An 11769-nucleotide genomic window follows, 5' to 3' on the forward strand; every position below is an offset into this window, starting at 1 on the left:
TATAATTAATGTCACTGAATTGTACACGTAGAAATGGTGGAAATGGCGCATGTTTTGCTATGTACGTTTTCACCAGAATTAAAAAAGAAAACAAAAAAGGCTCAAGCTGTGTGAGCGTGCTCAGCCAAATGGCCTGGTCTTCATGGTCTCTGCCCACAGTGGCTTGGGGAAGAGCGACAGCAGCCCCCAGTAACAACCATGCCCAGTTTAGCTTAACTGGTAAAGAACGTCCGCCTTCAGTTTTGCATTCTTTTAAGATCTATCTACGTGGGATCAGGGTAGACGCACCAGTCTACACTGATCGTCAAGGCAGACAACACAACCACAGAGGGGCAGCAGCTTCACCTGCGGCCCGCCTCCAACTCAATGCCACCAACCTGTCCTTTAAAGTCTCTTAGCCAACACAAAGCAAAGCAAGGACAGAGAACATGTCATCTGGGCCAAGTTATAGAGATTCGACTCCTCCTACCATCTGCACCCGATTTAAAAAAAAAAAAACCCTGGATGGCCCTGGCATGGCAGAGCTGGACGGCGGGAGGGTGAGGTAGTCCACTTCATCCAAATTATTCTCTGCCTCAGTTTGGATTCTAGAAGCAAGGGGACACTCTTTCAACATTTCAGTGATGAAAGCCCCTCCGAAATCCAGATGTTTCCCAAACCGCCTCCTTTGGCAAATCAAATATTGTTTGTTCTTTCTGTCCAAGTTGACTTCTTCCCTCCTAGGAATGTGTGCCCTCCCCTAAGACTGGTGTCCAGTGCCCAGAGGCACAGACTCTGGAGCCAAGATGCTTGGGTTTGGCTCCTGGCTTTGCTGCCATTGCACTGTGTGACCATAGGCAAGTGGCTTAACCTCTCTGGACTTCACACCCTCCACAGTAAAACGGATGATTATCATGAGATTCTGCCTCACTGGGTTGGTAATAGGTTAAGCATTTAGAATAGTGTCTAAGTAAAGCAGTTGCTGTTGTTTCATGCACAATGGAACGAAATATTGTCCAGTCCTGCATCGTCCCCATGATTGGTTGCAGATGAGACCATTGTGATCCACGGAGTTTTCATTGGCTGCTTTTTGGAACTAGATCACCAGGCCTTTCTTGTTTGTCTGTCGTAGCCTGGAAGCTCCACTGGAACCTGTTCAGCATCATAGGAACATGCAAGCCTCCACTGACAGACAGGTGGTAGTGGCACATGAGGTGAATTGGCCAGGAATAGAACCTGGGTCTCCCGCATGGAAGGTGAGAATTCTATCACTGAATCACCAATGCCCCTAAGTAGAGTAATAAGAGTTACCTAAGTATTAGTTCTGATGCTGTTGTTATTTGCAACTAGCGTCCAGGTATCATAGAGAAATTTAGGTTCCAAATCCACAATCAAGAACACAGGCAACTTCTGAAACATCCTACATCTGCCAGAGTTTTATTGGAAGGCTGAACATGAATGTCTGGAAACTGAGAAAGGGTAGCTGTACTTAACTAAGGGGTAGATGAAGTCATGCTTGAAGCTTAAGAATCGTGTGTGCATCACAGATGATCACTTTACCAAACAAGGGATGCTGTCCCCAGGCCCCCCCTTCTGAGCACCTCCTCCCTGGCTAGCCTCCCCCCACGCCCACCCGAAGGGAGAGCAGGTACTCACGGAGGTGATGTGAGTAGCGGAGGTGGAACACGTCACAGCCATGCACATGGTGGTAGAGTTTCTTCTCGATCAGGTCCTGCGGCTCGTACCCCGTCAGCTCGGTCACCCTGGGGGTGGACCTTGGCTCAGTGAGGGATGCTGAGCTGCAGATTGCCTTTCATTTAAACTAATATTGGTTTTGCCAACTAAACAAGTGCGAAAAGGCTCAGGAGGGAAATGTTGATTTTGGAAACTGAGAATGACCTTTTTTACAAGAAGAGAGTCTTTGAACTCTAGCCCAGTGCAGGATGTAGCACTGTTCTCGAGTAGGAAGGTCCTATAAAAACCACTGAGTACAAGAATGTTTTGAAACAGTATACCATTTTAGCCTCTTTCAAAGTGAGGCTTACCTGAGGACCCATGAGAATGAACTCTGATGCTGATGTGGGGAGAACACTGCCAAGGTGAGAGAGACCCTGCCATTTGGGGGGCTCTTGGGGGCAATCCTATGTGAGCTTTTAAATCTCCACTGCACACTGGGCCCTTTAGTTGGCACAGCTGGTCTCAGAACTCTGCTAGCTGGGTGATTTCTACTCACGAAGATTTTGGAATTGGGAACATTTAAGCCTCAGTGGAGGATTGTTGTACAGCCCCCAGAAAATAGAGTGTGTTATGGACTGAATTGTGTCTTCCCTAATATACATGCTGAATTCTTGGCTCTTGTATCTGTAGATGTCATCCTGTTTGGAACTAGAATTTTCTTTGTTATGTTAATGAGATCATACTCAAGTACGGCGAGTTCTAAATCTAATCGATCTGATCACTTCTGAGTTATAAAAACAGCAGATTAGACCCAGAGACACGAACACACAGGGGAAGACAGGTGCCATGTGAGAATCGTCTGTGAGACAAGGAGCCAAGAATGCCCAGGGCACCAACGAGGAAGGAATTGACATGGTTGAGACCCTGATTTGGACTTTTAGCCTCCAGAACCGTGAGAAGATAAATGTCTGTTCTCTTAAGTCACCCACTTGTGGTATTTCTGTTACCACAGCACTAGAAGACGAACACAGTATAACAACTAAAAATATTGTGACTAGAAGGTCAAACATAAGCTCTCCATAGAAATAGGAGCACTTTCCCAATGCTTCTGTGACAGTACCCTTCTTTATTCTCATCAAGTCACAAGCGTATTAATTTCCCACTTTGGCTCTTTGAAGACAAGCGGCTCTCAACATCCAAGATCTCATCCTCATTAGCGTTTGGATCACTCCATCTCTAGGTGAAAATTGCATGTGGTAATGGTATCGTTTCCCAGGCCTTGGGCAACTGGGCTGGGAAGCACGCCTTTGGAGAAGGTGGTCTAAATGTCTTGGTGACAGATATTTAAGCACAGATGAAAGAGGTGGACGAGAAGGGATCCCAAAGCAGGCGAGGCTATGGTGAGAAGTCAGTGCTCAGGGTAGGGGGCTGAGGAAGGCCGGGATCGGGGGCCCTGCCCACCAGGATATGAAACGTTAGCTGTAAATTAAATCGAGAAACTTGACCTCACTTTCATTCTTTAACCCGCTTCCCTTTCGGTTGAATTCTGCTTGGGCTTTGGGTCGTAAATCTCCGAGAGCCTCATATTTCCCTGAAACGGTGCAGTATTTGGTGGACACATTCCCATGGTGTTTCTCCAGGGTAGGAAGGAGATGGGGCTCCAAGTGTGTGGACTTTACAGAGTCCAGAGCCCAGTCAGGGATTTATCTAAGGTCCACCTAGAACTTCAGGCCCCATCAGAGCCGAACTCTGTGTGGCAGGAAAACTGAGACCCATGTTTGGCTTCCCAAAAGAAAACTAGGCATCTCAAGGATCTGGGGATGAAAGAGGCTTCCCAGACTATGTGGACATAAAGTTACAGAGGAACAGCCCCAAACGTGTAAATGAATCAGAGACGGGTGTATTAAGTTTCTCATCAAAGTACACTCTGGCTTTAAAAATTAAAGGGAGAGGGAAAGGTTTGGCAGGATGCCCTCCTGGTTTTTTCCAAACCTCCAGTGTCTGAAGACCTGTCAGAGGGATTTGCCAAACCCCAAACATAGCTGGGTTCACCCATCCTTAGCAAAAGCACCAGCTTCGGTTTCAAAGTGAAATACCACACACCCCGATGAACCAAATTTCAGGTTATGTTGAGTTCAGTTGTGTCTGGGATCTTGCTGGGTGGGGCACCAGCTGGGCCCTCTCCACCGAGGCCCACCACCCTAGCCCCTGAGACTTGGGGGCTGCTGGGCTTCAGGCCAAGCCCTCACAGTGGCACTGGAGGTCGGACACAGAGTTGCCATCACCCACCCTGCCTAGTCACTCGGCTCTGCTTCCAGGGCTCCCCTAGCCTACCCCTCTACTCCCCTGACCCAGCAGCTTTTTAAAGACCATCTGAGCTGCAAGAGACCAAAGACCATAGTGATTGTAAAGAATTCTCCAGAACACTTGTGGCCCCTTTAAGTACCTCCTGTAAGTGACTGGAGTTCAGAAAAAGCCTCACAGGGTCTTTTGGTGGGGACAGCACGTCATCTTCAAGATAACCTCCTTTCTTTTCTACTCTACTTCTAAAACTTTGGCATGAGTTCATTGGAGGAAGCTCATCAGCTGGATCTTCATACTCTGCCTCACACCTTGGCACTCAAGACAAGCCCAAGTCTGAGGCGCTCCCTCAGGCAGCAGCTTGGCTTCAGGCCTAACCCTTTCTCTAAAGCTCCTCCATTTATCCTTCGAGTCTCAAAGCTGTGTTGACAGGAAAACTCACAAGGACCTAAAATCTCTCCTCTGTGGAGATTCCCTTCTTGCTTGTCCTAGAGAATTCACCTCTTCTAGAGAATTCTAGAGACTTCATCTGGGGTTTTCTTAGAACAGTCAAAGAAAAAGTCAGAGATCAAACAAAGGAGAGACCAGTAGCAGCCTCCCAGATTTCTTAAATATTGAACTTGGACAGCCAGCTTTTCTTTCAGTCTACTTTTAGAAGTGGCTCCTGAATCAGGAAAGAACTCTTGCATCACCGAGTACCAGTATTTCTACCTCACACCCAGCCTCTGAGGCAGTTTGTCCGAGGCTGCAGCAAGCTGCCTTTCCTTCCCATGGAGCCCCTCCATCTTTACTTGCCAGAAAATAGCATCTGTGGGTGTTTGGTGATCCCCAAAAAGGGCTGGTATCTCTCCCGCAAAGAGTCATACTTCTGGGAGGATAATGGTGACTCTGTAATCTCATCTCTTTTGACTTGTCTATTTTGAGTTGTTCTGAGGTAAATTAACAATGAAACGAACTAGTTTGTGTCTTCATCTCCCACCCCTAACAAGGCAGATTTTTTTTTTCCTTAAAAAAGAATCAACAAATCCTGGCTTTAGGACAAGCAGAAAACAAAGTTTATGTATACTTTCTTCTGAGAAGCTCAGCCACACACCAGAAGTCAGGAGTGAGGTCTCTGAACTCTTACTTCCGTCTGTCCAGTAGAGGAAAAAGAGGGGCCGGGGCCTAAGGGACTCACCTTGCAGGTACACCAGGCTTTTTACCTTTTCAAATGCTTCATGTCTATTCTCAAGTTTCATCATTCCTGACAGCCTTGTGAGGGGGGAAGTGGGCAGGGCAGGCCCATCATTTGACACAAAAGATGCCTGATGGGCCTGGGGCCTCAAGACTCCAGCAGTGTGCCCTGGGAGAGGAAGCTGGAATTCAGGCCTCCAGTGACCTGAGGGAGAGGCTGAGGCCACCCCAGCACAGGGCCCCCAGCAGGCCTTCCCTGAGGCCTAGCGCAACAACAGATAATCGGTGCTTCTGCCAGTTCAGTCTCTCTCCTCTGACTGAGGAGAGGTTCTCAGAAGGGAGGCTGTTCCCAGGTAAGAGAGGATAGGAAAGATGGGAGCAGCAGTTTTAAGAACACCCCAGCCTCATCCTCGCAGTCAGCTGGGGGTGCCCTCCTGGCCCAGATGCAGACATGACCCCTGCTGAGTTTGCGGGCAGGAGTCTCCACCAGGGAAGGCGACCTCTCTGCACCCGACCTGCGCAGTCACAGTGTCTGTCATAGCTTCCGCGGCTTCACACCCGCCTGAAGCAGAAGCCCCAGCCCCACGCTGATCAGCGTGGAAACGTTCTTTTTGTCTTAAAGCCCAGCCAACTTGATGACGACACATGGTCTGTTGGCTTGGCTGAATCCTAACATCATGCAAAAAAAATGTTCACTTGTGCCTGCAACGCATAATTTCATTTCAGACTCATGTGATGATTCAAAAAAAGTACCTATAAGCTGGTTAAAGGAGTCCTTGGGTGGTGCAAACGATTAAGCGCTCAACTACGAGCTGAAAGGTTGGTGGTTCGAACCCACCCAGAAGCACCTTGGGAGACAGTCCTGGCGATCTGCTTCCGAAAGAGCACAACCTTGCAAACCCTATGGAGCACAGTTCTACTCTGCACACGTGGCGTCACCATGAGTCAGAATCGACTTGATGGCAAGTAACAACAACAACCAAGCTGGTTAAACCAATACCAGTTATGGTCGAGTCAGTTCTGATTCATGGTGACCCCACATGTGTCAGAGCAGAACTATGCTCCATAGGGTTAGCAACGGCTCATTTCTCAGCAGCAGATTGCCAGGCCTTTCTTCCCAGGCACCTCCGGGTAGACTCAAACCTCCAACCTTCTGTTTAGCAGCCAAGTGTGTTAACTGTTTGCACCACCCAGGGATTCCATAAGCTGGTTACTCCCTGAATAATAAGACTGATGTTAATTCTTTCCATTCATAATTTATTTACACTAAATTCCTTTCTAATTCACATTCCTAGACCCTAACAAGCAAGCCTCTTGTTAGGGTCTAGCTTAGTATTGTAGTTTTCAGGAGCCAATTTCCACCAGCAGTAATGCCCAGAACTCCACAGCAGACTCACCTGGAATCCAGGAATATCAGCTTCAGGTCAAGGCTGGCCCTGAACATGAACATGTTACTGTGTAGTTTGATCTCCGTGATGGCACTTGGCGGCAGTGACTGGCCCACAGCCACCAGCCCCACAATCTGGTAACAGGTGTCATACAGGGACATGTCCAGCATATACTGCCTGATCTTCAAATAGCCACTGCAGTGGATGACCTGGGAGAGAGAGAGCAGGGTCAGCCGCTAAAGGCCCAGGGCCTGTTCATTTACAGGGGTGTGATGGAGTATTCCCCCAGCAGAGCTTCTCCTGAGCTGGGCTAGCCAACATTCCTTATTCGGAAGAAATGAAGCTGTGCTTCTTTCTTAGGAAATGCTATCATAATAAAATACAAGGGTTGTCTTATCCAATTGACTATGTTCAGGAAACCCCACAAATTAAGGTTCTCTAATATATAATAGATTTATGCATAATTAACTCATTTCCCAGTTGTGATTTGATGACACAGCAAAGGCATTTTTGGTGGTTGACCATTTGTTCCATTAATCCTCGCTTCAGTAACTGTAATACTGTACCATCTTCAATTGCACTGAAGTTGACATCTGTTAATTGACATTTACATCCCTTGACATCCTAGAGCACACCATTAAATTATGAATTCTTTCAATAGAATGAAAAAAGTGTATGTATTTCATGTATTTTTATTTACATTACAAGGCTTCACTCTCTTGTAATAACTGATAAGCCAGAGTAGCCATAAAGAAACACTTTTAATTGTTATTGCCAAAACCATACAGGAGAGAGTGTACAATGTTCCAATGTCAAGCAGAAACATCTGTACAGACTTAAGCCTCAATGTCGGAAGCGTTTATACGAATTACAGTCAGTAAAATCTTGATAGGGTCATCATCATCATAACAGTAGTGGTGAACAGCTAAAATCTTAGCCTGAAATTCTCTTTGTTAAAGCCTTCCTCCAGGATTCCTGAATGCATTCAGTCTTTAGAGCTGGAACAAATCTTAAAATCTTTACAGTCAGTTCTCCCATTTTACTGATGAGGAAACTGAGGACAAGAGAGGTGATGTGTTTTGCTTAAGATTGGACAGTAAGTGGCAGAAACAATTCAGGACTCAAGACTCCTGAAGAATGTCTCCTGGGTGCAGACCCGTGCTGGGGGATCCCCATCCTTGGCCCAAAGTGGCTTAGAGTCTGGGACAGCAAAAAAGAAACGTATCCTCTAAACTCCATCACCAGTGTGAGGCAAGGTCAAAGGGTAGAGCCTGAAGTGGCACTCGAAGGAAGGGGCTGAGGAGACGATGAGAGAAGGAGGACCCTGTGACAGGGAGAGTCGGGGCGGGGGGGACTCCAGAAAGAGGGGATAAAGGTACAAAGGCACAAAACTGTCCCTCTCTCCGCATCCCACACTCTTCCCTCCTCTTCTAAAATGCAAATACTCCTGGAAAAAGTCTCCACCTCCAGTGGGAATGGGTTTATAACCTCCTTCCTCTGAGGTGGGAAAGACAGCAACAAAATACTCCTTGAGGATGGGGGTGAGGAGCTGCAGAGACGGCAGAGGAGGGCTGAAGGGGCTAGCAGGGCACTCAAGTGTAAACTTCCCCCAACCTTCCCTCCTCTCTGGGAGCGGCTCCCTGTAATGCTGAGGCACATCACCAGTGGGCTCTTACAAGGGACCTACTCCTAGATTCTGGAATTAACCAGAACAAGTGGTGATGTCTGGCAGCAGAGAAACGCAACCAGAAAGGAGGGAAGGCTGGGTTAGCTGCTTTTCCTTTCTTAGTTCACGCCCTTGATTACATACAGTATACGATGTATATATATGAGGCCAAGAACTCTCACCTCAAGGGCTGGGATGGCAATCAGTTAAATTAACTAAATGAGATGTTCTACTCTGTACTGTGAGGAAACCCTGGTGGTGTAGTGGTTAAGAGCTACGGCTGCTCACCAAAAGTTCAGCAGTTTAAATCTACCAGGCACTCCTTGGAAACTCCAAGGGACAAGTCTACTCTGTCCTATAGGGTCGCTATGAGTTGGAGTCCACTTGACGGCAATGGGTTTGGTTTTTTTTTGGTACTCTGTACCTTAGAATGGGCTCTCACTATTATTATTATGCACATCATCATCGTTATTGCTGGACTTGGCTGGACATTCTGAGGGTAAGGGCAACATCTCTACGCTCTGAACTCTCACTGCCAGGCCCAGGACCTTGCCCTGGATAGTCCAATGAATTCTCAATGAACTCTAGGGACAGCTGTGCCAGTGGGACCGACCTGTCTGCAAAGTATACAACTTGTAGATACCAAGGTAAAACTCTACCTAAGCCATTATGCTGAGTGAAATAAGTCAATATTTAGAATAGGAACGTATAGAGACCAAAGCTTATCAGTGGTTACCAGGGCGGGAGGGAGGGAAGGGAAATGGAGAACTCACTGCTTCGGGGATACTGAGCTTCTGTTAAGGGTGATGGAAAAATTGGGGAACGGATAAGGTCACGGTTGAACGGTAAGACTAACACAGTTAATGTCAGCGAACTGTACATGTGAAGAATGTTGAAATGTCAAATGTTTTGTTACATATATGTTTACCACAAAAAAGAACCTAAAAAAAGAACTATCATTTAAACCAATACTTCTTCTTTTATTCATTTTCCTTTTCTTTTATATAAAAATGTATATTTTTATGTAAAATATACTGAAATCTGATCTGTCTGGAATGTCCTTTTAAGACCTCAGCTCTCACAGTCACCTCATCACTAGCTGTGAGCAGTGTGACTAGAGTTCCACATTAGTTGGTATGAAAGCTTTGTTTTCTGTACCTCCCTTTCTGTAGATGTTCTTGAGTGTGAAGCAAAATATCAAAGACACAGGGAGCACCCATGGCCACCACCATCTTTCCACCTACCCACAAGCGGCTCCTCCTACCTTGTATCCACTGCATGTCAGGCCCGCGTTCCTTTTTGCCAAGACACACTTCATTCGAAGAAAGAACGACCTCTCTATCTCATACTCTGAAATCAGGAGGGAGGGTTAGATTGGCAAACTGCCCCACAATGCTCTCCCCAGCTTAATTTCACCCCTTTTCCCAACAATAAATCCTCAGAATCAGGTGCTACTGAGTCAGAAACATACCCCAATGACTGAAATAGGTTTTGACTCAATGCACAACCGTGAACTTGTCTATACAAAAGTGCAATATATGTCTCTGGGCATCTCCTCACTGCCTAAATTACCCTCTAGTCATAAATTCAGCAGATTAATTCTTAAGCACATTATTGGGGCAGATATTCAATGCTGGAGTCCCTGGGTGGTTGAAACCATTAAGCTCTGGGCTACTAGCTGAAAGGTTGGTGGTTCAAATCCATCCAGAGGCACCTCAAAAGAAAGGCCTGGAGATCTGCTTCTGAAAGGTCACAGCCATGAAAACCCCATGGAGCAGTTCAGCTCTGCAACACATGGGGTCATCATGAGTTGGAATTGACACGATGGCAACTGGGTATATTCAGTGCTGCCCAGATGATTTGAAAAGGCGTTATCTGAGTTACTTCATAGGGGGGATTCATTTTAAAAATTAATTTATTGATTGATTAATTCCCAGAGACCTCCTCTTTGCCTCCAGGCCCTGCACCCAAAAACCTTGGCCTGTGGCTGAGATCTAGGCTGAGAGAGCCTGGCCTAGGCCCAAGGTGGTTTCCACGTGGTCTAAAAGAACAAGAATGAGAACTTTGGAAATGCCATCTGGAGGCAAGGTGGGGACTTGCATGGCTGTGGGCTCAGCATAGCTCCGTCTGCCCATGGTCCCCTCCTGATGGCCATGGAGTGGCTTGGCGTCTAGAGAACCTCCTTGGCCAGCCCTGGGACACATGCCTGAACCTGCCAGGAACAGCCCAGAAGCATCTGACTTCCCTCAGAACAGCAGAGACTGAGTATGAGTCAACGCACAGCCCCTGCCTCTGGCAGAGGGAGCCAGCCACACCAAGCCTCCCACAAGCAGTGGCCATGACCTCCAAGACTGCCCAACAGTTGGACAGGGGACCAGATCCAAACAGACCTGCTTGGCCAGGTCAAAATTTTAGCCCTCATTTATACCCCTGGAAGGACCACCAGCCCCTCTTCTGCAGGGCGCTCCCTTTTCCCACTCACTGTCTTTTTCTGGCCAGGCCAAGAGTTTCTTTTGTACAGATCTCTGACCTCACTATTGCAAATGAGCCCCATAAGGAAATACCCTCTGCTTTAGTGAGTGGACTCCAGCACTCTGAGGTACAGAGACCTGCCCACACCTCGGGGTGAGGGCAAAGTCACTCCCACTCTAAATAAACAGCCACTTCGGTAGAAGTTAATAAATTAATTTCTAAGGAAAGATCACCACTAGGAATGGAAGCCAGGTCTTCCTTCCTGCTTGCCCCTGAGGGAAGTAAGGGAATCACCTCAGGGCCTCCCAACACACAGTTGGAGATGCCGCCATAATTTATGCACAATTCCTCCTGCAGCATAAGGCTTCCCCTTAACATGGCTGCATGCATGTCTGAACCATTTCCAGATAACCACTGATGTGAAGAAGCTCGGGTCTAAAAAACACCACCCAGTAATTATTGTCCAGTTTGGGGGAGAACTCATTTCTCACACAATTCCCATGCAACAATGGGAATCAGACGCAGAAAATCAGCTCTGCGAATACAGCGCTTGTAAACCTCCAATCCCGCATTCCTCAGTTGGCTGTTGAAATGAATCAGGGTTGCTTCCACTCTTGTACTGTTGCTACACCTCAGATTTGAATCCCATGGAAATTGGGCATGGAAGGGTCTGATGATATTCTTGAGACTCATTTGCTTTCATTTTGTAAGCACTGTTTTCAAGGCAATGACATAGGAAAGGTAAGATGAGACTAGGGCCGGTGGGAGAAAATCCACATCCATGCAATTAACAGACGGTGTAATTTTAAAAACAATAACAGTATTATGTTCTGAGGAATTCCCTAAGACTCCTGCTGACTCTGTCCAGCTTTAAACAACCCCACAGTGTTAGATTCAGGTGCAGTGTTCTATCCCATCCCTCATTTTCTTAGAAATTATTTCTTCAGAGTCATTATTCATATTAATTTAGGCAGCCATACCATTTTTAAGGACTTATGGATCACAGACCATTGATCTATAATTCACTTCCTAGGGTATTCTCCACTCCTTTGCTTCTAGACCAAGCTGCCTATCTCACCTCAGAAACCAACATACCACAAGTATCTCTTCTTG

At 46.8% G+C, this 11769-nt stretch overlaps 1 protein-coding gene across 1 annotated transcript in view; it reads right to left on the reverse strand.

Moving 5' to 3' along the window:
* The window catches only part of SIM2 (SIM bHLH transcription factor 2), a 60457-nt gene that overhangs the window by 26392 nt on the left and 22296 nt on the right, over positions 1 to 11769 (reverse strand). The window contains exons 5-7 of the mRNA XM_023724417.1: positions 9449 to 9534; positions 6528 to 6727; positions 1636 to 1742 (exon numbers count right to left, since the gene is read on the reverse strand). Coding sequence (XP_023580185.1) covers positions 1636 to 1742; positions 6528 to 6727; positions 9449 to 9534 — 393 coding nt within the window. The remainder of the gene's footprint in view (positions 1 to 1635; positions 1743 to 6527; positions 6728 to 9448; positions 9535 to 11769) is intronic.

Source organism: Trichechus manatus, unplaced genomic scaffold, assembly GCF_000243295.1.
Source record: "Trichechus manatus latirostris isolate Lorelei unplaced genomic scaffold, TriManLat1.0 scaffold00245, whole genome shotgun sequence".
NCBI classification, from domain to species: domain Eukaryota; kingdom Metazoa; phylum Chordata; class Mammalia; order Sirenia; family Trichechidae; genus Trichechus; species Trichechus manatus.